The sequence below is a fragment of the Electrona antarctica genome, assembly GCF_951216825.1.
Source record: "Electrona antarctica genome assembly, chromosome: 20".
NCBI lineage: Eukaryota > Metazoa > Chordata > Actinopteri > Myctophiformes > Myctophidae > Electrona > Electrona antarctica.
In genome coordinates this window covers 20,999,911-21,027,498 of record NC_136801.1, presented here as the reverse complement: position 1 = coordinate 21,027,498, position 27,588 = coordinate 20,999,911, and the positions used below count along the sequence as shown (strand labels likewise).

The 27,588-nt window shown below is 43.3% G+C and overlaps 1 protein-coding gene across 1 annotated transcript; it reads right to left on the bottom strand.

Moving 5' to 3' along the window:
* anks6 (ankyrin repeat and sterile alpha motif domain containing 6) lies at window positions 1-27,522 on the bottom strand (the record flags this gene model as incomplete). The annotated part of the gene is made up of 19 exons (XM_079490086.1): window positions 1-102; window positions 1,165-1,258; window positions 1,508-1,624; window positions 2,192-2,259; window positions 2,371-2,560; window positions 3,119-3,279; window positions 4,168-4,312; window positions 4,782-4,976; window positions 5,520-5,563; window positions 5,952-6,186; window positions 7,491-7,642; window positions 7,972-8,078; window positions 18,312-18,516; window positions 19,681-19,725; window positions 19,899-20,049; window positions 21,550-21,748; window positions 24,483-24,698; window positions 26,087-26,329; window positions 27,395-27,522. 19 exons carry the CDS (start codon window positions 27,520-27,522, stop codon window positions 53-55), a joined length of 2,745 nt encoding a protein of 914 aa, XP_079346212.1. The 3' UTR covers window positions 1-52.
* Window positions 27,523-27,588: the final 66 nt, after the last annotated feature.

Here is a 27,588-nt window from a genome sequence, read left to right as displayed (position 1 = left end):
GGGTTGTCTGTGACCAGCAAAGGTCATACTCTAGTATCCAAAGGCGAGAGGCTTATCTCTTGTTGGAGGAACAAACTTGGTTTCTCGTCCAGCCAGTTGGAGCTGGTGAAAAGAGAGATGGATAAGACAAAAAAGAAATACATAGGGTGAACTGGTGGGCACATCCAACCCAACTGGGTTCAGCTGCCGGTTTTGTACCAAAGCTTACATTTTGCACTGACCATGAAGCCAATATCCAATATAAAACTATCATATGGCAATACATTTCTGTGTATGCTGTTTTCTGCACTCTTGACAGGACACCAACACACCTTTTGGTCTTAATCATTGGTTGTGAATTATTAGCCTGGAATCCGGAGTGATCGGCAGTGTTCAGCAGACAATTTCTTATCCCTTCGCTTCTCAGTCTGGCCGTCTTCCTATGTGAAAGGGGCGGTCTCAGAGGACACCCAGGTGCAGAGGATCTTGATTGGGGTCTTCCAATGAAAAATTGGAACACAGCCTTCCAATGTAAAATTCAAGCCACTTCCCTTCTTCTATTCGTTGACCACTGTCCAGTCAGAAATTATGTCACGTGTGCCTACGTAACAGGTGACGTTCGGGAATGCAGGCTCAAATGCTAGACAGCCAGACTGTCAAGTGAAGTGATAAAAAATGTCCGCTGAATGGAGCGAATCAAGTCTTTATTCCAGGCTAGTGAATTATTACTCTATACCAGTGGTTTTCAACCTTTTTCATATCACGGCCCATTATTTATTCTGCATTTGAGCCGCGAACCACCATTTGATGAGATTTGTCCTCAGACCAAAAACTAAATAATATTTTGTTGTCGTTGCATACGTTGCAAGTTGGTACCATAGGAGAGTATGATGTTGATCAAAATAACAATTCTTCTACATTCTCTAATTGTGTAGACTTAATACAGATGTTTAACAATAATGTAACTTTGTAAAATTAAAATTAGCAATCTCAAGAGATAAAGATCTATAAGGGTCCATTTGGCTACCAACTCTCCATCATTTAGCTGGGGACCTCCTCAAGGACCACTGGTGGTCCCCGGACCACTGGTTGAAAACCACTACTCTATACCTATTCCTTTTTGACCAATCACAGGGTCCATACGGTAGCTCATTGACAACAAAGGCCTCATAAGTAGATACTCACAACATGGTTGTCCAGGCCTTGGGTTACTGGCACTGCTCCCAAAGGAAGACTGGAAGTTATGAATGGTTTCCTGAAGAATCAGCCTCTCTCGACCCTGTGTTACAGATAATAAATAACTATGGTCATGCAGTGACAAGAGAATCTACCAGATTCATTCAACACTATTATATAAGAGTACACACGAGTAAAGATAATTTTGGTTTTGTTTCCATAACACTGTAGCAGCAAGAACAACAGAAAATAAATAATAAAGATCTTCTTCTTAGTAGCAAAATAGCAAGTATGTACACCCAGATCTATGCACACATTCACCACAAAGTACAGTACGTAACACTTAACACACCTTCCCTGCATTGAGCTCCGAGATGGCGGCCAGGATCTGTTGTCTGGGTCCATCGGTCTTAATGCCCAACTCTTTTAAGTCACCATCTGTGAGGGTAAGGAACGCCTCCATGTCCACCTGGATATGGAAGTGAAAGATGTGCTTTTATATGAATCAAGACAAAAAAGGCTGTACATGGCTGTCTATACTCGCCCCAGGCCAAACAGTAGCATTTGGCAGTGATAGGGTTTATAGACATTAGTGGGCACTAGGGAGTCGGGACATCTGGGCACCTCGATGCAAAATTGTAAAAAAAAAGAACCCAGCAAGCACGGTCAGGACCTGGACGAATTAGTGACGTCTCGATTGGAGCCAGAATCAAGTCAAACCAAGACTAGTCAGATCTGGCCCAGAATATCACCTGAATTCTGCCCACTAAGACGCTGGACGTCGCTGGATGAATCAGAGAGAGTCTGATCGAGGTCAGATCAACTTAAGTCATATCATAACTAGTCAGATCTGGCCCAGAATAAGCTATATTATTTCAACTGGTGAAGATGAAGACGTCTTGGAAATTACGTAAAGATCATCCCCATATGGGCTGGGATCTGGCCTAGTGCTGAATGTCCTGAATGTCACCGGGGGACGTCATCATGACGTAATTTGGCTTGCTGGGAATTCTTAGAGGGAGAGAAAAAGACATACCTCCTGTTCTTCAAATATGGGCTGATATTTCTCCAGCGATAACTTCTTCAGGATACTGGACAGCTCATCTGCGAGCAGAGAGAGGCAGAAAACAAAAGGACGTGTTACTAGACTAGTCAGCTTTGTACCGTGGCAATTGTATGAGCCGACACACGTCTGCTTTCAAACGGCTCTCTCACCCTCATCCGTGATGGTGCCACTGCTAGAGCCCCCGCTGCTTTTGGAGCGAGGGTGCGAGGAGGCAGAGGACAGGGAGTCTCCTGGACCGGCAGGGGGCTTGGGTGTGGGAGAGGGCGACGGAGTGAGGGTAGGCGAGGTGCTCTTGGAGGTAGAGGAATTACCCGACTGGGGTCTTTTCTTCAACTCAATCTTTTACAAGGAATGGTTGAGTAGAAGCCATGGTTAACGTGTTGTATAGAATCACTTCATTCAGATAAAAAAAGCCATTTACCAGGCAGTGAATAGCGTCTTATGTCCAATAAATAGGTTAACAATTTGTGTATTGGAGACATAGGGCTCCATTTTCGTCACCACTAAACCCCTTATCCCTAAACGTCTTTGCCTTTTTTTTTTTTTTTTTTTTTTTACTATTTTGCAAAACATTTTTGAATAGTTTAAATGGCCAGTCTACAAGCTCACAACGTATCAATGTAGATTGGCTAGTTGAACTATTCAAAATGTTTTTCAAAATAGTAAAAAGGTTTAGGGACAAGGGGTTTAGCGGTGACGAAAATGGAGCCCATGGCATACAGTATGTCCATGTGATTCAAGCAGTCACACCTGGCACCACTGAATCTGCCATACATTTTTCCCATAGAGATTTACAAAAATATTGATATCAATTATTTTCAGCATAGAATCAAGCCAGCCAGGGCCTTCTAGCTGTGAGGCGACGGCGCTACCGATTACTACAATGTTACTACTAACCACAGAGGCATGTTGGGGCGTGACGTCAGCCTGGATGTGGGGCGGGGCCGGTGTGGGACTGAGCAGTCCGTCCAGAGCCTTGGTGTCCTTAACGTCCACAAGGCCGGCCGCTCGCCTCCTCTGTGCCGCAATCTGGGAGAGCACACTGTCGGCACTGCCACCTGGTGGAGACGATGGATAATATAACACACTTGTTACACTGAATGGCATGCATGATGATCAAAAAACATGATGATGAATGATGCATAAATCATCATGTTTTCTACAGTTGAATGTCACAGCCCCTGTAGTTGGCCTACTAGGGCCTGTGTGTATTCCTGTAGACCCATGCATTTGGCTTCCCACAGGTTCTTCTGAGTTGCCGATCAGGTGCATTGGGAGCACCTGGCCTGTGTTCCCAAGGTGCACTATAAATGGCTGGGCGTTGGCCACGCTCAGTCTCTCTCTCTCCTTCCATGAGAGCAGCAGCACTTGTTTGCACCATTCAACACCCCTCACTACACTCACCACACATCCACTCACTTACAATACTGATCTACTGATTAACACACCCCACTTAGTATGTTAGTATTGTTTGATGCATATTAAGTTGTTTATGTTGTAAATAAATATTGGTTTGTGCACTTTTAAACAGCCGTGTGTCTTCCTCCTTTGTTATGGCCCAAGAGCCAGGCCATAACATTGAATTAGTCGGCTAAAATGTATTTTGGCGGGCCTTGATGTCGTCATAATGGCTGATTTTACACTCGGTTCCATGTTGAAAATAGCCGATCTACAAGTACACACAGTGCTCACAACGCGTCGCAATGTGAGCTTTTTTAGCATGCAACCAAACATAAAATGGCGTGTCTTTTAGTTCTACTGAATATCTTGTGCACTAGTCCCTCCCTAACATTTTAGTCTAGTTTTTATTTTTTGGCGAAATTGTCAGTATATATTCAGTGTTAGTTTTTGTCATCATAGATTAGTTTCTATCTAGTTTTCCTCAGTGAAAAAAGGTAGTCGACGGACATCTTTCGTCGCAACGGAATCAACACGAGTCAGTGTACCTGAGCGGTTGAGGCCGGCCACGCCGTTGGACCCTCCGGAGGAGTGTGGGGAGTGGTAGTGGCCGGAGTTGTTGGGCGAAGAGGAGGACGGACCCTTGGCACTGGGATACTTAATGGATCTACTGACCACACGACTGATGGACGTCTGAGAGAGAGAGAGAGAGAGAGAGAGAGAGAGAGAGAGAGAGGGGTATTATACAACAGGTAGTTGAAATGGGCTCTTCATCTGCGAACAAGTGAAGCTTCTCAAATGAAAGATTTGAGAATGGCCAGTCGGTGACTGCTGTGCTAATAGCTACTGTATATGTGAAGTTTGCAGATGTAGTAGCTAAATCTGTCATTAAAATGTTTAAGTCGTTATGGTACTAGAGAACTGTACTCAGTCCACTCTGTGACTACCTTTCCAGGGTCATCCCTATACTCCCTTGGTTCCCCACTTACAGTAGACTTAGGGTTACGGTTAAGTTTAGGGTTAGGTAAGCGGGGAACATAGATGCGCTCCCCTCTTTCCCTCCATCTCAAATACACACACACACACAGACACACGCACGCGCGCGTGCACACACACACACATACACACACACACACACACACACACACACACACAGACTCACGATATCAGAACTGCCGCTACTGTTGAGCTTCCGCTGTGGGGGCATAGGCAGGCGGGACGCCTCGCTCTTGCCGTCCTTGAGGAGTCGCGAGCGGTCCGAGTTCCACGGCTCAAAGTTGGACGGCGGCAGGAAGGGTGGAATCACCGCTTTGAGTTTGTCATTGGGCAGCCGGGTCAGTGGTGCTCCGCTCCTCAGCTACGATGAGATGGACCCAAATATAAAATCACCACGTGATCAGAGGGAATGCACTGGACAGCACCTGAGCAACCCACCCAATTTATGTAGACACGCAGTAGAGTAGAAAAACCCCTGAACAGTCGGGGGAGGTTAACGTAGATGCTAAAATATTTCCATCAGAAACACTTTGACAATGTCTGCAGCAGCGTTTGTGAGAAGGCACACTTTCACGTGCCAGAACGTTATTTGACATGCCAGAAAGTTATTTCATGAAGAATTAAGGAGTGCCAAGTCAAGAATAAGAACAAAGTCATCTTCCTACTTTCCACCACTGGCTCTCACAGTGTGGTCCATACTACTGACTATAGTATGTAGATTAATATGAACACCTCCGCTATTCCAACTGGCCAATTCTGGTATCGATTTTGAGTTTGACGTGATTTGAATGTGACATAAAAACTAAAGTCTTTCAATTGCAGTATGAGGAAATCATTCATAAGCACAAACCCCCAAGCTTAACAGAATATGTATAGAGTGAACAAAGCTTTTGAACATGCCTACCATCGTAGTTATTAGAAAGTCTTCCTTTTCTGTCCTGCCAACACCTGAAAGAAATGTCACATATCACTAAATGTTCTCTTTCATAACACACATTACATCATGAACTTCACTTCACTTCCACGTTCCACCTGTAACTGTATATCACTGCTGTCGGAGAGAGAACTTGTATTAAAAGGTAGTTTCACACTGGTGCGTTTTCTCGCTGTGTTTTGCGGATCCGAAAGTAGTAGGCTAGCTGTCATTCTGTCACCAACACCCCACTAGACCCCACTAGACAGCAGAAAATGGATCCGGTCTGAAAAAAACTTTATACGAAAAAACGCACACACCTTTAGAGGCAAACTGAAATGTAATATTCTATTATGTTCAATGCAAAAAATTATAATAATAATAAAAACTAATTGATCACAATTATTCAGCTATTCGGCTCACTCTTGTCTTTGCTTTTGGCGGTCCAGGCTGCGCTGATGTCATTTCCTGCCAGGGCAGGGGGGGGAGCCAGCGCCCCAATGGCCTCGTTAAATGTCCCGTCCGCCTTCATGGTGGCGTCCAACGAGACCTCAACGCCGTCAGGGAACGGAGCGAGGCGATTGGACGAAAGGCCGTGCCTCAGGGTGTGAGTCAACTTCAGCCGGCGAAACCGATTGGACATCCGGTTCCACCAAGACTGCAAGTGGGTAGAAGCAATTACCTTAATAAGGAGCACAATTACAACTCTATCTTCATGGTCCTAATGCTCATCATAAGATGGCACCGTTCTGTCTACTCATGGCAGGCAGGTATCTGAGCTGTCCACAGCCCTCCTCTGAGACACAGAGTAAGTAGACAGAAATGGCGCAATCTCATAATGAGGAGACATACAGTTGATCTGGCTTGGTTTGCTAGACGCGCACGCACACACACACACACACACACACACACACACACACACACACACACACACACACACACACACACTACATTTTATTGTGTACTGGTGAAAGTTACATCATCGTGTTTTAATGCATTTTATACACATACACACAGTACAGTTTATTTTCACTGCCAGGCAGAAACCGTGTACCTTCTGCAAGGAAACACCTCAGCACAATAATATAGTGGCTAATAAAGGGAAATGACTAACATATATATATTTTTTAAATAGGTTAAATGTTACCTATATCACCTTTAAGCCTATTGTCGTACGTACAACAGTGTCACACAAAAGTAGTGAGCTTTTTCCACCTACAATGGCAGGCCCAAAACAGGGAAGCCCGGTTGAAAGCGGTTAAGTGCGCCTGCAGGTTTTATAAAAAATGTAACCAATGAAAAGTAATAACTTGAGCTTTTGACTAAATAATAACTATAATATCGTCAGAGTTAACCACCTTAACTAAATTTTTGAGGTTTTTGATATTTTCTTTTTGCATAAATCAGTGCTATTGTACACCCTTTACATCTGTGTGTTGTTTCGAAAATATTTAACCAATGACAAGTAGTAAAAAGTGCTTCGGGCCAAAACCTCTCAACTCCATTGGACCCTCAAACTATCTGCTAAACTCCACCACCTCTCCCCCTCTCATGCAAGTCATTGACAATGCATAAACCAACTTCGATGAGGCAGTATTGCTTTGTTTTCAAAATATACGGCTTTCTTCATTTCCTGAAAACATTTTGGAGTTGTGGTGGTTTCTTAAAGCTCATTCATAGTCTGTGGTGAGGTGACCACCGCTCTGGTGGTGAGGTGACCACCGTGGTGGTGAGGTGACCACCGGAGCTGAAATAACGTTGAGTGGTGGTGAGTAAAAACAGAGAGAAGGGCTCGGGCGGTGGTTTGCTCTTCACCGTGGCTCGTGACGTCATGTTGTAGTTTGGTGGTCACCTCACCACCGAAAATCCGTCGTCTCATTGAAATCTGAATGAGCCTTTACCCGACAGCAGAGATATAATATGTGTATACAGTACACAAATTGTGATCAAAGGGATACGCACCTTCAGACCACCTCTGTCGTCAGGGGGCTCGGGGACATTGTGGAGGGTGTGTCGGCTCTTGGAGCGCGCCACGGGAGTGACACGCCGCTGCTTCCCCTTCTCTTTATCCACCTGCATACACACCGACGCCAACAGACGCACCAGCTCCGTGTCTGAGCGCATAAAGAGAGTGACAGAAAATGAAGAGTGGGACAACGGGAGGAAGGGAGGAGACACACAGGAGCACAATATCTTTTACATTTTCATTTGAAAATCTGATCGGTTGGTTCATTAAACCTGTTGAACCTATACATGTTTATTGTTTATAAAAAAATAAATAAATGACACATCTGTGTCATTTTATTTTCATTATTATTATTACTATAAAAATGTAATTTCTTTCTATGAATGTTTCTATGAATGTTTCCCATCACCACCACAAACATTTTTGCATGTTGATTTCTTTGAGAAAGGCCTCTCAAGACATTAAGTGAGACTGTACCTGGGTCGTTAAGCAGCATGACCAAATCGAAGGCAGTGTATCCATTCTTAGCTCGCAGGTTCACGTCCGCACCCTGGTTCAACAGGTACTTCACCACATCCTTATTACTGAAGAAGAAAAACCACACAAACTGAGACCAAATGGAAACTAGCACTGAAAACACAAATACTAGAAGAAAAATCACACCCATGTGAAGTGAGGGGCCTAATCAACAAGTCTAACACATGTTGATTAGGTGATGTAATGGTGATGTAAAACAAACGGTGCCAACACAAACATTAAACACCATTAACAATAAAGAGACAATATGAGGTAAATTTTCACTTCATTGTCAATGGCATTTACAAAACAAACATTGAACTAAAGACAAACATTAAACCTGTGTATAGGAGGGGCTGGCACCCCTCAAACAAAAGGAAAAAGAGAAAACTAGAAAAAGTGCCCCTCGGGGCACAGGTCTCCACCAGGGCAGGTCAGGTTGTGGCCTCCTGGTGGCGCTATAATAGGCCAATGTGAAAAGGGTGCCATTTCTTCATACGCCTTTGATGGCAATTGGATGATTTGAGGCATTTTGCATTTTGTTCCAAAAATGTGTTTTGCAAAAATCAACCTGTTGGTGGCGCTATAACAGGCCAATGTGAAAAGGGTGGGATATATTCCTCAGCCTAGTAAGAAAATGTGTGAAAGATTTCACGTAAATTGCACGCTGCGTTCATGATTTGAGGCTTTTGTTCAAAATGGGGCAATCTTGCAAACTTTGAAAGCCAATTATAGCCAATTAGGATGGAATATGAAATATCAGACAGATCCGACTTGAGCACATGACTATAGAGATACTGTGTAACGATTTGTGAGATTTTTGGACAGAATCTGGAGGAGTAATATAAAAAGATGTGTTTTACAAAAGTCGGCCTCCTGGTGGCGCTATGAAAGGCAGATGCGGAAAATGCAGGTCAAAGGTTTGTCCTTGGCCTCTAGGGAGTGTGCATGCAACGTTTCACGCAGATCGGTGCAGTTTTAGGTAATAAATGTGAAAAGGCTGCCTCATGGTGGCGCTATAACAGGCCGTTCTGGAAAATGTGGGGCAGAGGTTCATCGTTGGCATCCAGGGAGTGTGTGTGCAAAGTTTGGCATCGACCGGGTTAACGGTGGCGGAGATTAGCTGGTAACGGACGGACGGAAGGACGGACGGGAGGACGGACGGAAGGACGGACGGACGGACGGACGGACACACGGACGGAGTGCAAAACATACTCTCTCCCCATGCCTTCGGCCTGGTGGAGACAAAAAGAGGTATTATGATTCCACTGCCAGTGATTCTCAATTTAGCTCCTTTTTAGTGTGCTAAGTAACTTTCCAGTAAGAGAAAGGGTCCTTACACACTGGCGAATTAGCGATGCGATTTGTTCGTGCGAATAATTCCCTTTTTAAAAAAAAAACCTCATAAAGTCAATGCAAGCTTCCACACCAGTGGCAAATGTGCGAATTTGCAAAAATGCTCTGTTCCTTTTTCGCTCTGGTGTCAAATTTGCAGACATTCGCTGGCGAATGCTACACCTCTGACCAATCATAATGCAGCATAAACTGCGTTTTTTTCCCCTTACTTTTTATCCCACAATTTTGTAACCAATTTTTCACCCAGTGTGAATATTATCGAATGTAATCCTGGGCTCCACACTCCCTCTGCCAACCTGGGGAGAGCAACGGACTGGCCTCATGCTTCCTTCAATGCATGAGGAGAAAAGAGAAAAGTGAACAAAGAGAAAATGAGGGCAAATCTTCAAGCAGAAAGAGAACAAATAATTCCATCTACATCACAGTCCAAAGATAGCAACAGCTTTGATGAAGAACAAATGGCCGTTCAAATTGCCAGCTCCATAACCAGCCAGAGAAAAGGAGCCAGAACAATTAAAAACAGATTTGACGAATTATACATGAAAGCAAACCACATATTATGTAAACAGTGAGGTAAGAGTTTCAGTACATCAGGAATTCTGAAGACACACCAGTGTAGTCACAGTGGAGAAAAACCTTTCCACTGTACACATTGTGACAAGGGCTTCAGTGTGTTAAGTACTCTGAAGACATGTCACCAGTGTATCCACACTGGAGAAAAACCTTTCCACTGTACACATTGTGACAAGGGCTTCAGTGTGTTAAGTACTCTGAAGACACACCAGTGTATCCACACTGGAGAAAAACCTTTCCACTGTACACATTGTGACAAGGGCTTCAGTGTGTTAAGTACTCTGAAGACACACCAGTGTATCCACACTGGAGAAAAGCCATTCCTGTGTAAACAATGTGGCAAGAGTTTCACTACAGTAACTCAACTGAAGACACATCAGCATATCCATACTGGAGAAAAACCTTTCCGCTGTAAACAATGTGGCAAGAGTTTCATTACAGTAACTCATCTGAAGATACACCAGCGTATCCACACTGGAGAAAAAACATTCATCTGTAAACATTGTGGCAAGAGTTTTAGTCAGCTAGGTACTGTTTTGTAAACGCATTGACAATGAAGGGAAAGTTTACGTCATGTGTCGTTTACGTCATATTGTCTCTTTATGTTAATGGCGTTTAATGTTTGTGTTTTACATCACCTAATGAACATGAGTTAGACTTTAATATATTAGTGCCCCTCACTTCACACGGGTGTGATTTTTTTAACTAAAGTTCATGGTTCCAAAATTGTGGTATTTTTAGTTCTCATTTTGTCTTATTTTTTTCCAATACATTGCTGCTATTGTCAAAATTATTGCCACAGCCCATAGCCATATACAACCACTTCAGAAGTCCAAACCTTAAATAAGAAAAGGGGAAAAAACACTTTGGGATTAATAAAGTGACAACTTCTATCATTATGTCCATTACCATTATCCAAATTAATTCATTTTTTAATACATTTTTAAATTAATTTACATTATTTTATTTTTTGGATTTAGGAAAAAATAGCCAATTTAACACTGATGTGCCCACAATGTTTAGGTGCTTTTGGTGCTTTTGCAATGTGGAATATCTGATCTATATCGTTGTGAGCTTGTAGATCAGCTATTTTCAGCATGCAACACGTCGTATGACGACAAATAAATCAGGCTTCACTGTGGGTGGGAGATATCTTTTGTTTTGGCCGATCGAGGCAAGCATGTGTGTACACAGAACGCTCCTCGACGCAAAAATAACAAGCTAGTGGAAGCTATTTTTCGGTGGCACATTATGTTTAATGAAACAACAAGTTTACCTCTGTGTTTGCGTCGGGACATGTTCTGTGTCTGTTGTCTGCGTCTGCATGCATGACTGAATAATCATCTAGTTGTAAGATCATGAGCGCTGAGCTCCAGAGAAATTGCACGGATGTAAAAGATTAGTTCATTTGGTGTCAGGTTTGGGCTTTTTGGTGGGTTTTCCACTACATATTAAGACCTGTTTAGGGGTGTGTTTAAGCTGGGTTTTCGCCTGGAAAGACTCACACTCTTGAACGAAGTGAACTATGAGAGAGTGACGTTCACACACGCCATAAATGAACGGGTTCACACAATAACGTTCATCAAGCAGAAATACAGTATGTTCAGTTCACGATCACCAAAGATATGAACAGGTTCGTGAACGATCTTTCTTTGAGCGAGTTCAGGGACTGCCTGTATAGTTCAATTCAGTGATTGTCAACCTTCTTGAGGGGCACTAGCCCCTCCAATGCCTGGCTTTTGAAATTACGTGATATGGCACTAATGGCAGCCAAGTCTATGGACTATTAATGTTTGTTTAGGGCAGCAGTTAAACAAACATTGACTATGTGAGACATCATGTGGCCAATTTAAATACATCTTATGACTGATTTCATTTCATACAATAACACACTGCATGTCTCGTAATGTATATAGTGGCCCCCAAAGGCGCCCCTTCAAAATCACACCGTGTGAACTGAGCGGTGCAACTATACTTGTATTGTGATAGTTACTTTACTGTACTGTACTCTGTACTGTACTGTATGGTACAGTTTGATTTATTTTTTAAATATTTAGCTAGTTATACTTATACTATTGTTATAGTTATAGTGTTCAGTGTGAACGGGCCTGTAGGCTGCTCAACAGTGCCACTTTATTTCACCCAGCGGTATTGCAGTTCATACCCCAAACGGACATACATAGGGACACACAAAGCATTTGAGCGGTGTGCACCGCTCAGAAAAGGAATAGCCTTTCCCTGCTGATAGTTGACGCCGCAGCTATATCTGTAAGAAATACAAGGGGTTGTGCCATGCATCCAGCGAGCCCAACCCAGTATTCACTTTGAGTGGCACCACACAAAGCCAAGGGTGAACATGTACTGTATGTCGGACAATACTATTACTAACCCTACCCAAAACCCCAATCCTAACCCTAACCGCAATCATGACGCAACGCATGTCGGACCAAAGCAAACTTTACTTTATCCACAAAACAATGATGTTTGCGGTGGACACAAAAGTGAGCAGGATTTGAACCCAGGAGGTATGGATTGAAAGTCTATTGATATGATATGATATGATATGATATGAACTTTATTTGTATAGCGCTTTTCAAAACATAGTTCCAAAGTGCTGCACAGAGCAAGATTAAAACAGCAAAAAACACACAATAACAACATGATAATGGCACACAAAACAAGGATGTATGTACAACAGGCTATTAAATAGTTAAAAAACACTCAGTATAGAGGTGGGTTTTCAGGCGTGACTTGAATAACGGGACGGATGGTGCTACCCTAATGTGCACTGGCAGTGCGTTCCACATTCTGGGTGCCCGAGCGGCAAAAGCCCGGTCACCCCGGGTAACTAAGTTAGTGCGAGGGACAGCCAGAAGGGCCTTATCTGAGGATCTGAGGGTGCGCCCGGATTCAGGGAGGGATAGCATATCCCGGATGTAACTAGGGGCTAACCCATTTAGGGCTTTGAACGTGATGAGTAGGATCTTGAAGTCACATCTGGCGCTCACCGGCAGCCAGTGCAGATCTGCTAGTATTGGTGTTATATGGTCCCGTTTCTTTGTATTTGTCAGTAGTCGAGCAGCAGAGTTTTGTATTAATTGTAAACGGGATGTGATTTTCTTCGGAAGGCCAGAGTAGATGGAATTGCAATAGTCAAGACGAGATGATATGAGAGCGTGAATAACAGTTTCGAGATCCGGGGCTGAGAGGAATGGCTTGATTTTGGATATGTTCCTTAACTGGAAGTAGCAGGATTGGACGACTGTTGTTACCTGTTTTTTGAACGAGAGGTCTGAGTCGAAAATCACCCCCAGGTTACGGGCTGCAGGAGTGATATTAGTGGAGAGGGAACCAAGTTGTGCGTGTAGTGGAAGGGTTAAACTAGGGGGGCCGAATAATATAATCTCTGTTTTTGACTGATTTAGTTGGAGAAAGTTCTGTGTCATCCAGTCTTTGATGTCTGATGATGTCTGATTTGATGTCTGATGATGTCTGATATTGCCTGACGAGCCATGCTACGAGCTGGAATTCTTTTCCAGAGCCTACGACATTATAAGACACCCAACTCATGTAAAAGAAAAGAAAAACCCCGTCCAGTAGGAAAAACCCTGCCCAGTAGGGGAGGGGTTTGGGAGGGAAGCCTCGCCCCGCGTCCCCGCTATATTTCTCAGTCAGAGATATAGCTCAGGGCTGCTTTCACCCAACACCGTTGACGCCCCATTCCGTAGGATTACGTGCAGTGACTAATTATTATCACCCTCCCTGCCTTGCTTCCCTCCCCAAAACATGGGCCAACTGTGTTTGTGTAGGACTAGTAGCATGCCATTGCCATTGAGAATACATTGGGCGTTTAAGTTAAATAACTCCGAAACTTGTTGGCCCGTCGTCTCATATTGGTAAATTGGAAAGCAATAAACCCACCGTCATTCAAACAATGGATCAATGAAGTGGTGAGCGCATTAAAGTTAGGAAAGATTAGATACTCTGTAACCGGAGCAAGAGAGAAGTTCGATACAACATTTATAAGATATGTGGAGACCCGAGCTGTCATATAAAAATAACACAAACTAAGCTGCCATCGTGCTGGTTCTCTTTTCTCTCCTTCCCCCTGCCGATACACTGTGCAGACTGCATCCCTGTTCATTCGGGGCGGCAGGTGGCACAGTGGAGAGGATGGGGGGGGGGGGGGGGGGGGTAGAGAACGGAAGAAATAAAATCAGTAGAGGAAACATCTACTGACTCTCTCGGAGGCCTGACCATGCCTATTTTATTTATTTTTTCTGTTTATTTTTATGTCTATTTTTTATCTATTTTCTTATTCTCTACCATGATTAATATCTTACATCCATGAAACCGATGTAATCAGGGACCTTTCATGCATACTACAGTGATCAACACTATTACAGTATTATTACCAACATCACTATGTCTCATGTCTATATACAACAGGTTCTATTTCTGTCTTTGTATGTATACTCTCATACAATTGTCATCACACAGACTGTCATTTTATGTATATTGTACAGACGTTGCGTTCACTTGGACACTTACCCTGGTGCGGGAGGGGGGGGTTACATATGTAGTATGTATATACATGCACATAGAAAAATGGGGAAAGAAAAAAAAATGGCACATTTACTGTGAAAAAAGAAAAAAAAATGAAATGGAACACTGAATGGGGAGAGTCAATGTATGGAGTAAGAAAAACAAAAGTTAATTAATGCTGTAAATGTATATGTTCACTCTCCTCCCAGTTCTGTACAAATTGTATGAATGAGTGTGCTTACCAATAAACAGAATTAAAAAAAAATTAAAATAACTCCGAAACTACAAATCATTTCAAAGTAAAACGTTCCAGCATGTGTCTCCACAGTAAGCTGAATTATAAAAAGTGTGAATGGAGTTTCTAGGTGAAAGTGCTTTTTTGACGTCCATTGTGAATTTCTCAAATTTGAAAGCACTATATTTCTAAAACTATGAGACATTTCAAAGATTTCTTTTCAGGCAAACATGTCCACCGTAAGATGAACCTAAATAGGTTTGAATGGGGTTTCTAGGTGTAAGTATGTATGACTAGTAGCATGCCAAAGTTTGTGCTATTGCCATTGAGAATGCATTGGGCGTTTAAGTTAAATACGGGGGGGACATATTTTGACAGCAGAAACTGCCTGTCATAATTTCTCCCCCCTCCCTATTCCAAAGCCCCTCCAGGTACATTATATATTTAAACTATTTTCAGCAATGGTACACTTATTTTTTCAGTGGGTAGATCTTGTTGAGCTGGTCATTTTGAAAGTAGATCTCACGTCATAAATGTGTGGGCACCCCTGATGTAGGACTATAGTAGCATGCCAAAGTTTGTGCTATTGCCATTGAGAATACATTGGGCGTTTAAGTTAAATAACTCCGAAACTACAAATCATTTCAAAGTAAAAAGTTCCAGCATGTGTCTCCACAGTAAGCTGAATTATAAAATGTGTGAATAGAGTTTCTAGGTGAAAGTAATTTTTTGACGTGCCATAGAGCTGCCATTGAGCCCCATTGTAAATTTCTCAAATTTGAAAGCACTATATTTCTAAAACTATGAAACATTTCAAAGATTTCTTTTCAGGCAAACATGTGTTTCTAGGTGTAAGTATGTAGGACTAGTAGCATGCCAAAGTTTGTGCTATTGCCCAGACAATTGCACGAGTCCCTCCGATCCGAGTCCGAGTCGAGTAGCAAGTCATTTGGTCCAAGTCTCAAGCAAGTCTCAAGTTTTTCTGTTGTGGGCAAGTCAAGTCAAGTCGAGTCACAAGGTTGTCGAGTCAAGTCGGGTCGAGTCACAAGGTTATGTCAAGTCAAGTCGGGTCGAGTCACAAGGTTGTCGAGTCAAGTCGGGTCGAGTCACAAGGTTATGTCAAGTCAAGTCAGGTCGAGTCACAAGGTTGTCGAGTCAAGTCGGGTCGAGTCACAAGGTTATGTCAAGTCAAGTCGGGTCGAGTCACAAGGTTGTCGAGTCAAGTCGGGTCGAGTCACAAGGTTATGTCAAGTCAAGTCGGGTCGAGTCACAAGATTGTCGAGTCGAGTACTGTACTGTACTGTACTGTACTGTACTGTACTGTACTGTACTGTACTGTACAAGCTCTCCTCCCTGGCCTCTGTCTGTGTGTTAGGCTGCACAACAGTGACACTTGATGGTGGTGACAATAATTATGCTATTTCCGTGCTCGGATACAGGGACACAGGGACACACACAAGTCACACATAGCTGTCTATAGTGGTTGCACCACTCAAAAAACAGGAAAAGAACACTTATATCAAACTTATGCCAATTACAATATGTAAAATCACAATATCCAGTCTAATTATATGAATATAATACTGATGCCCTGCCCATGCACAGACAGGCCTAAAGCAAGTACAAAAATAATACAAAATAAAATATATATAATAATAATAATAATAATAATATATTATTATTATTATTATTATGAAAAATAAAGAAATAAGAGTTTCCCATTCAGACACAGAAGTACAGTCCTGTGTCTGCATTAAATTGTCTTAAGGAAAAAAGAAATACCTTGTGTCACTCACTGCCACATATTTTGTCTCAGTTCATTTTAAGCTCTGTATAGGAAATCAAAATGTTCTGTTGTACTTAGTAGTGTAGCTTGTTAAAGACGTTGGGAAGCTTAACGATGTTTAATTGACTACAGGTGATAGAGTGAGAGACAACGACCGCGTCGTCAACTTCCCATGTTCAGCTGTGGATGTTTTTATTTTCCTTTTTTTTTTGATGATCACAACTTAAGTTAGCGTCTTGTGTTGTTGTTGTTGGAAGCTGTTGCTGAATTAAGGACTTTTCAAATGGAATAATTTATTTGGAACAATAAAACAAGACAGGTAAGAGGAAAGTAGGAAAGGAAGTTTGCACCCGACGGACAAGCTTATTGTTCAACTGTGTAAAACATGCGTGGCTCACGCAGTTTATCAATTTGACCCAACATGATTACATGAAACCTGCATTTATAACAGTGAATGGCCGGACAGGCCGGTTACTTAAGTTGTCCGAGTCAGCTTGTCTCAAGTCTAGTCGAGTCTGGAGTCATTGTCTTCCAAGTCAAGTCGAGTCTCAAGTTTTTACCCTTAAGTCCAAGTCGAGTTGCAAGTCGTCAAATCAATGACTCGAGTCAGACTCGAGCCGAGTCATCATGACTCGAGTCCAATACTCTGCTATTGCCATTGAGAATGCATTGGGCGTTTAAGTTAAATACGGGGGAGACATATTTTGTCTATATTCCAAAGCCCCCCCAGGTACATTATATATTTAAACTATTTTCAGCAATGGTACACTTTTCAGTGGGTAGATCTTGTTGAGCTGGTCATTTTGAAAGTAGATCTCTTGTCCTAAATGTGTGGGCACCCCTGGTGTAGTCAAATCCATTCAGATGCACCACGGTGGATTTTAATCCACAACCTCTGCGGTGGTCGGCAGGCAGGCACTTTACTACTGCGCCACCCACCCGAGCACTGCCGCTCTTGTTTGAGCGGCACTAGCCACTCCAGCGTGTGTGTGGGTGACACAGTACAGTATGACATCATAGTGGGTGCCACAGTACAGTATGACATCATAGTGGGTGCCACAGTACACTATGATATCATAGTGGGTGTGGGTGCCACAGTACACTATGATGTAGTGGCAGCCATGTCTATGTACTTTTTATGGAACTTTGATGACCCTTGATGACTTCGATTCAGGGGCTGTAGCCAGGTTGGGTATGAGTCCATTTCAAAGACAACACTGTAAATGACAAAATAGCATGTGTAATTGTGTATGTAGCATGTGTGTAAGATTGAGCAGAGTCGGTGTAGTATATATCCACGGACAGACACATGCTGTGTTACCACTCCATGAAACCAGAACTTTTATCTTCTTCTCTCCGCCGAGTCCTTCCCCTCCCTCTCACCAGACTCAATGACCTCCTCCTCCTTTCTCTCCAGCGTTTCAGTGGTCCTCAAAGTGGAGTTCAGGGACCCCCAGGGTTCATCGAGGGGTTTCCAGAGGGTTAGGGTGAGGAACAGCAACCACGATATTTGAAAGTACCCCATCTACCAGCTCGAAACGTGTCGCATCGTGAAGCGTTTTGAGATCGCTGCCCTCTCTCCCTCAGGACGACACGTTTGTTTCCACCAGCTCTTGGCCAATCAGATTGATTGATTGATTGATTGAAGTATTTATTAACAGTATGTATGCAGAATAGGTACATTTCAAGCACAACTCAATAGTCAATACAAAAACTGTTAACTGTGGACGACACCAGAAAGCATTACACTTATTTACAATAGGGTCCACCATTTTCAATTCATAAGAGAAGAGAGCTCCTGCTTACCCATGGTAGGTGGCTTGCATGAGTGCCGTCCACCCGTGGACACAATCTTGTTTATCAACGTTGGCGTCGTTTTCCACCATCAGCTGAACGACTTCCAACTGGCCACTTACAGCCGCCATCATCAGCGGCGATGCTCCCTCCTGATTGGATGAATTCACCTGGGCGGGGTCTTCCTCCAGGATCTCTTTAACTAGCTGGGAATTTCCTGTACAACACATGCACGCACACACACATGCACACCTGTTCATGAATATACAATATACAGTACTAGCTGTTCTTTTTTGTCATACACATACATACATACACACACACACACACACACACACACACACACACACACACACACACACACACACACACACACACACACACACACACACACACACACACACACACACATACTTGCGCACTCTGCTTGCGCAAGTACTAAAAGCTGATCAACAGTTAAGTAGGCCATGCCTACTTGTGTGCAAGCAGAGCAAGCAAGTACTGCTACTATGTCTATTACAACTCTAACTGCGACATACATACCCAGCCGATCACCCAGCCAATCACCAAACGTACCTTACAATTACAATTTACAATTTAGGCATTTAGCAGACGCTCTTAATCCAGAGCGACTTACATTAAGCAAGAACAAAAACATGGGAATACATCACATATGTAAAATGCATTTGTCAAGAAACATGCGTAACTAGAACATATCTATATATAATGACACTATACATATAAACTATACATATATGCTATACTATGCTGTACATATATACTATGAAGTGCTATGACTACATACAATGCAATTATTGTGCTGTCTACATGACATGCTATAAGTCTGTTTCAAATGCTAGTCTAAAAAGTGCTGTCTAAGGGGGTAGGGTAAGTGCTATGGGCCATGATGGAGTCTGAAAAGGTGGGTTTTCAGACTACGGTGGAAGATCGGGAGTGATGCTGCAGTTCTGATTGCAACGGGAAGTGCATTCCCGTACCTTAGTTACGTCATCAAGAATGGTGGTCCCCTTTTGGCCGGTGGACACCACTGACATTTACCCAGCCGATTACAGTATCAAAGGCCTAAAGAATGACACTCACACCTTGTCCAGGAGATGGCACTTCAACTTTTCTGTTCAATAAAACAATGGTATCCAGGCCATGCTGTGAACTTTTACTTTTTTATGTTTTTTTAGGTTGTTTTACCACGTATATTGATATATCCATTTTACCATTGTGTTTTAGAGGATGGTTTTGGATCATGGTAGGGGGTTAGTTTTAAAACACCAGATAGCTGTGGAACATATGCTGTTTACTATCAACCAGTAGTCTAGTGGTCTAGACATAGACCCAGAATATACAGGGTCAAAGGTTCACTCACCTAACTTGAGAGCACTGAAGACATCTGGTCTGCTCTTCTCATCATCTATGAGGAGCAGAGGAACACTAAGTCAAGTCACGTTTATATATACATAGTAGTAGTACATGCACACGCACGCACGCGCACGCACGCGCGCGGACACACACACACACACACACACACACACACACACACACACACACACACACACACACACACACACACACACACACACACACCTGTGAGGGGTCGTACACTGGTGATGGAGTCCAGATAGGCCTTGATATCTCGTTGATTCAGCATCAGTGCCAGCTCAAAGGCGGTCTTGGACAGAACATTGGTCCGGTCAGGGTCAGCTCCTCTCTCCACTAGCTGCTGGGAGACGCTCACCTGGAAACAAACAGTGACATAACTGAGCAGTTAAGATAATACACGATGTATTGATCCTGCAAGGGAACTTCAGTCGCAAAAGGCAGCACAAGCACAGCAGCGTAAGATACAGTTACAGGGCAAGAAAAATAAATGTATACCTGACTTACCTGTAGATATACAGTGTAAAGACATCACACAAAAAAACATCAATAATGAACAAAATATAAACCAACAAAATATAAATCATCATCAGGACTTACACAGACAGTAACCATGTCAGATCGTGTCCTCACTGAACTGCTGTGACTTCAGAGCCAGTCTCTCTCTCTCTCTCAAGACGGACTGTTGACTAACGTCAAATTCAAAGGAAAGGAGGGCGCAGTTTTTCCTTTATTTTTTGACGATGGGTTCTCACATTGCTTCAGAGCTAATTAGACAACTGAACGAGCAGAGCGGCCAGCGTGTGCCTCGTTAGGAAACAACAGGAAACCTAAAGGGGCTTATGCAAGGCCCCTATCGATGTGCAGGCCAATAAGCAGTGGATATTAACTGTACAGTTACTGAAGTACTGTACTTAACACATTTAGACCTGACATCAACATTTAAAAAATGTCTTCTAAATCATGACAGTTTTCTGAAATACCTATGTTTCAGTGGTGCTCAATATTTGATGTCAAGGACCCCCAGAATTATATGTATTTGTCCACGGACCCCCATCTGAAAATATGTTGTTATAAACTTATATGAGTGCAAACGGTGTGGTTTGGTAGGAGAAGGCGGACAAAGGCAGACGGATAAACGGGGTGCTTGGGTTTTAATTAGGGTTGGATGTGTGTGACATCATCATCATACCCGGAAGGTATGTGGGAACGCCTACCAAGTGGCAAAAAACAACTTTCTGTCCTTGACAGCCCATACATTCAAACAGAAAAGTCCTATCTATGTTAACCCATTTTGGGCAGGAACCCCTTTTGGTGTTCTAAGCATTATGTTATACTTTAGCTATTCATTCCCTGAAGAAGGCAACTTGTTGCCGAAACGTTGGAAAAATAAAGATTTTGATGGCATCGTGACTACGAGCTGTGTGGCCTCGCTCCTTTTTCAGTCATACTTTAGCTATTGAAAAATAGCAGATCTACAAGCTCATAGCGCGGCACCGAGTGCCGCGCTACGAGCTTGTAGATCTGCTATTTTTGAAAAATCGTGAAAATGTGGTGCAAATTTCGAATATATATTCTTTCAGAGCGAACATTTTAACTCAAATCTTTGCTTCCGGGGGGGTCCCTGGAACAACATGTTTTGACATGAAAATGTTTGAGAACGACTAATATAGAAACATGGGTTTTTCTGAAAACATTTTCTGAAGACATTGTAGAATCGTCCTCAGGTCGAAATGGGTTAAACAACATTAAATTGCCTTTGCCACTCACTTTGCCACTCGATTTGCCACTCAATTTTGCCATTCACTTCGTGCTGCATGCGCATACCCCTCTATAAGCAGCAACTCCACACACCCACCTTCCCACTGAGCGTGGCCAGCATCAGCGCTCCCCAGCCGCTCGTCTTCTGACAGAAGTTGACGTCGGAGCCCCACTCCAGCAGAAGGCGGACCACGGCCTCGTGGCCGAGCAGAGAGGCCACCATCAGGGCAGTGATGTCCATGAAGTCCTTGCATCCTCCCGCACCACCACCACCACCACCATAGCCCCCGAATCGACTGCTCACATAACCTTCACCACCACCAGCACCACCAAAGCCAGCCGCGCTGTGTAACACAACCCACAGTAGCCTCGTCTTTATCTATTGGTACTATGCTATGCTACACACTCAAATGTTAATTTAACTCCAAAAAATGTATAATGGAATTATTCTAATAGCGCTTTTCTGTGCACAATCTGTATGCTCAATCTGTTAGTACATCTTGTATATTGCCTATCCATGTATATTATCAATTATCATGTACATACATATTAATATAGTCATTGTAGCTATGTTTAAACGATTTGTTCTACACTTTCATTCTGTACATATTCATGGTTATTACAGTATGTTTTAGGGGTGTAAGCCTGCAGGCTACAACAAATGGAATTCTGAACTGCGTTTACAGTACTACATTAGCAAAGAAGAAACACAGAACACAGAAATCACAGTCCCCACAAATGTGTGGAATAGCTTACAGGGGGGGAAAGTGCAGTACGTACACAAATGTTGACTCAACACAATCCAGTGTTTCAGGTTATTTTGTGTTATGGCTTAGCTTAGACTGATTTCAGTTATTCTTTAAATTCTACATTTTTATGCCACCATTTTTGCAACCCATTTTTTCACTTTTTAATCCTGGGTGCTACACTCTGCCAACGTGGGGAGAGCAACGCACTGACCTCATGCTTCCTTCTATGCATGAGGAGTCCAAGCCGCTTCTTTTCACCTGACAGGGGGAGTTTTCCCAGTTAAACATAGCACATGGAAGGAACACGTTATTCCAACCAGTTCCTTTCCCCCAGGCGCCCCGGCTGGCCAGGCAGAGGCAGTGTACAGACCAGGATTACTGCATGTTTTTTGTGAACGTACCTAGCCTAGCGGACACGGGGGGAACATGCAAACTCCACACAGAAAGGACCTTTCGCCAACCCCACCCAGGGTATGGGCACTGATGACACGGAGGAGAGAACCAGCCCCCAGCACCCACAGCGTCCCCAATGGGAATTGAATCCAGGACCTTCTAGCATTGAGGCGACAGTGCTATGGATTTGCACTGAGAACAGCCTGGGCTACATCACCATTGCACGTGCAAAATGTTTCTAATATTTGTTGCTGTCCTTTGCACCAACCGGCTTACAAAGCCAAATTCCTTATAATATGTATTATATAACATATGTGACTAAATAAATAATTCGACAGGTATACGACAGGTATACAGCACTATCAGCTTCAAATGTATTCACATTGATTATGGAAGAGATAAGTACAGTATGTGTTGCTATAATACTGTCTGCATGGTACAATGGGCTGTATAAGGTATGCAGCAACTCACAAAAAAAAGCTAATTGTCAATGGACACCCAGCTGTACATTACAATGTTTGAGCAGTGCAGATGTGCATTAAAAAGTGTGGTCATAGGTTTGATAATATTGTTGCCCAACTTTTGGTGAAGTTCGCGACCAGAGGGCAATGTTGTTTTTGGTACGTCCTCATGTCTAGATTGGATACTGATGGATCATTTCTTTAGAGTAAGACAGAGTTACGACAACTCCGTTCACTTCATGGGGCCAGTCCAATTAACCTGACTCCGCCAGATGGGGCAGCAGAGAGTACACTGGGTTCCCCCCTCCTGCTCCCATCTGGGAACTCTCAGGCAGACTTGATGCCCGGCCACAAAACGGCCTGGCCAATCAGCAGCAGCTTCTAGCAGTTTCTAGCAGCAGCTTCTAGCTTCTAGCTGCTGCTGATTGGCCAGGCCGTTTTGTGGCCGGGCATCAAGTCTGCCTGAGAGTTCCCAGATGGGAGCAGGAGGGGGGAACCCAGTGTACTCTCTGCTGCCCCATCTGGCGGAGTCAGGTTACAGTCCAATGGCGGCTCTTCTACATAGACTTCTATTGGCGAAGAGCATTGCGATTAGTGACAATGTCCTGGACCGGAAGTTGGCAGAATGCACTGGACTCGGGCAATAGCCCAGCTTTAATGATCTTAAATCCCTTTATTTTAGATTGTGTTGTAGTAATAGTATAACATAAACATTACAGAGACTTTAGTTGTTACTGTACAATACTTTAAAACAGTTGTCATGTTGCACACATGCCTAAAATTTGCGCCGCCCTCGTTGAAAACATTGTATTTCAAACTCCAGATTGTCACTCTCCAGGCTGCATGAACAGCGCTCGAGCGGCACGCTCGGTTTTCTGCCCCCTCAATGTCACAGAGACTTTAGTTGTTACTGTACAATACTTTAAAACAGTTGTCATGTTGCACACATGCCTAAAATTGCTGATATTTGCGCCGCCCTCGTTGAAAACATTGCATTTCAAACTCCAGATTGTCACTCTCCAGGCTGCATGAACAGCGCTCGAGCACTCGGTTTTCTGCCCCCTCAATGTCGTAACTCTGTCTTACTCTATGGTTCTGGTTTATTTGGCAGGAATTACAGACAAAAACTAATTTGAAAAGGGTTATTATGTCGCCCCAATCTGTGATTGTGAAAGGAAAGGAGCTGTGTTTCCAAAACAATTCACACAATATGTATGAGTTGCGATGCGATGCATTGTGAGCTTGTAGATCGGCTATTTTCAAATGATTTTTGTACACTTGAAATAGAAAAATAGTACATTTTTAAATTGCAGTATTGATACTTTTACATAAGTACAAAATGTGACTACTTTCCCCCCACCACTGAACATTAGTGATATCTCTGAAACCGGGCATAACTACAGCAATGCACGGCATGTTAACATTACCTGTTGTTGTTGTTGCCATTAGGGACGTTTCCGTCCGTCCCGACGGCCAGGTGATCAAAGTCGTCGACGTATGCCCCGCCCTCCAGGAGCAGCTTGACCACGTGGGCGTGGCCTCCGCGCGCCGCCATGCTCAGGACGCTGGCGCCCAAACGGTTGCGACCGTTAATCTCTGCGCCGTGCTCCAAGAGGATGTGGGCCACACTCAGGTGGCCAAACCTGAGTGAGAAACAAAAAAACAAAACAAAAAAAACAATGATAATAAAATGTCAGCTCTGTAAATAAACATGAACACGATAAACACAACTGATGACATTCAAGCCAATTTTATTGTAGTGCCCTGTGTTTACATATAGAGCAGAAACCTGACGCCCCAGTGGTCCTTGAGGGTCCCCGGCTACATAACTGATAGTTAGGAACCAAATGGACCCATTTATGGGTCGGTAACTCTGACCCTAACCTATAACAGGTTAATTTGGTTCCTTGTGTACACTCTGAGGGGTTATGGGGGTCCGACGTTTTAATTTCAAGGACCAGAGAGTCCCTGGACCTCACTTTGAGAACCACTACAATAATATATGTGCAATACTGTATGTATGATTGAATTTGTGTTTATCAAAAATTATAATGAAAGCTAAAATGTTATACTAGATTATTTTTAAAACATAGAAATCGTTTAGGAAGGGAATCGTTAAGAGGGAATCGTATAACAAAAGGAATTGTTCAAATCTTATCCTGTTAAAACCGGGAAAGCTGCAAGATTTCAGATATACAAGCTCACGTCATCACACTGCTAGCTTGCACATCTGCTATTCTTTTTTTTTTTTTTTTTAATAATAATTTTTTTATCCTACGTTTTTGTAACCCATTTCTTCACCCAGTGTCAATTATCTAATCTACACTCTACCTCTGCCAACCTGGTGAGAGCAACGGACTGACCTCATGCTTCCTTCAATGCATGAGGAGTCCAAGCCGCTTCTTTTCACCTGACGGGGGAGTTTCCCCGGTTGGACGTATAGAGCGTGGAAGGAACACGTTATTCCAACCAGTTCCTTTCCCCTCCATTGGGCAGTTTAGAGACCAAGATTACTGCATGATTTTTGTGAGGGTACCTACCCTATAGGGGACACGGGGAGAACATGCAAACTCCACACAGAAAGGCCCTTTCGCCAACCCCACAACTGCTATTCTTGATCATTTTTGAGTGGTGTAAACCACTCCTACAACTGGCTTTGTTAGTGCAGAAAAAATGAGCATGGTTGCTATGTTCACCCTGTTCACCCGGGTGTGATTTCATTACGTCAGACATGATTTTTGAGTGGTGTAAACCACTCCTACAACTGGCTTTGTTAGTCTGTGCAGAAAAAATGAGCATGGTTGCTATGTTCACCCTGTTCACCCGGGTGTGATTTCATTACGTCAGACATGATTTCATTACGTCAGACAGGCTATATAAGACCTTACACCACTCAGTTCACACGGGTGTGATTTTTTTAAGAACGTGCAAGAACTACTGGTTTAGAAGGCATTCGCAGAATCGGCCTCAGCCAGGTCTTATAGGATCCCAACCCTGCGTGCTGCTAGGCAGGCGACAGACAGTATAGTACCTGGCAGCCTGCATCAGAGGGGTCCATCCGTAGTGGTTCCGGCTGTCCACCGAAGCTCCTTTCCTCAGCAGGAAACGGACCAGGTTCTCGTGTCCGCTTGCCGAGGCGAACTGCAGGGGGGTGTTGCCCTCCTCGTCGGTGCAGTCCACCGGCACCAGCGGCACCATGAGGGACACGCCGTCGCACGCCGGTTCCGATGACCAGGCGTCCGACCGCAGCAGTCTGCTCTGCCTGCCGGTAGGTCTGTCACAGTCAGTACATATAATCGCCTAATCGAATCGCAAATTATTGAAAATAATCACAATCATTTTTTCATATTGAAAGAAAAAATATCTAATATCTAAGAAATATTGGAAATAGCCGATCACAACGCATCACAGTGTTATACCTTGTGAGATTGTACGTATACACATTGAGAGTATTGGTGTTTCTCCTAGGCTTATATACATTATTGTGTGGGGGGCCCCACACAATTTTACTACACTTTGAATTCTGGACTATTTTTTACTTTTTGGCCTAAAAGCCAAATGTTCAATGCCAAAACACAATTGAATCGTTAATTGCAAATAATTGGATGACAATTAATCATCAAGTAAAATGTAATTTGTGATGTTCAGACCTAACTTTGAATATAGTGTGCCATATAGTGTCTATGCCAATGTAATGTCAACATTTCTATTATTATAGTATAATTCTGACTAAATTAGTCCTATCAGCGTCCTACCTATTGTGAAGAAAACCTATAGTCGAGACTGGCAAGTGGTTCAAGTTATAGGATATGGTTATAGTTCTGGACTAGTGATTGATTGATTGATTGATTGATTTATTAACAGTTTGCAGAATTAAAGTACATTTCAAGTACAACTCAATACAAAAACTGTTAACTGTGAGTGGACGACACCATAAAGCATTACACTTGTTTACAATAGGGCCCACCATTTTCAATTCATCAAAAGTGGTCCATAGCTAAGGGGCTGGTCGAAATTATACTTCCTAACTATATGGATAATAGCTTTGCTCCAGGTCTATTCCGTGTTTGGGATTTCAATAATTTGGTCTTTTCAGTAGCATATACAGTAATGTATGCCTACTGCTTTCATTACATGAACAAGAACATTTTTTAAGCACCAACACAAAGACCTGAGGGCTTATGCAGTCCTGCAGTGTATTCAAATGATGGAGAAAGGGAGGGAGGGAGCCAGGGAGGGGTCACTCTCAGGGGTGTCATTACAGGGGTATATCACTATTATGATTTATTTAATCAAAGATTTGCCACGGTCACAGCATCTGTTGGACCCCTGCCCCTACCTGCCGGTGGCGGACTCCCTGGATCCGGACCCCCCGCCGGGTTCCAGGAGACCCCGGGCGGTCTCGTAGTCCCCCTCGTCACAGGCGCGGAGCAACAGCAGCGAGTTGGCCGGGATGCCGAGACTCATCGTCGGTTCTGGACTCTGGTGGTGCTCGATTACAATCAGTGATCAATAATGATTGTGTTTGTCCCG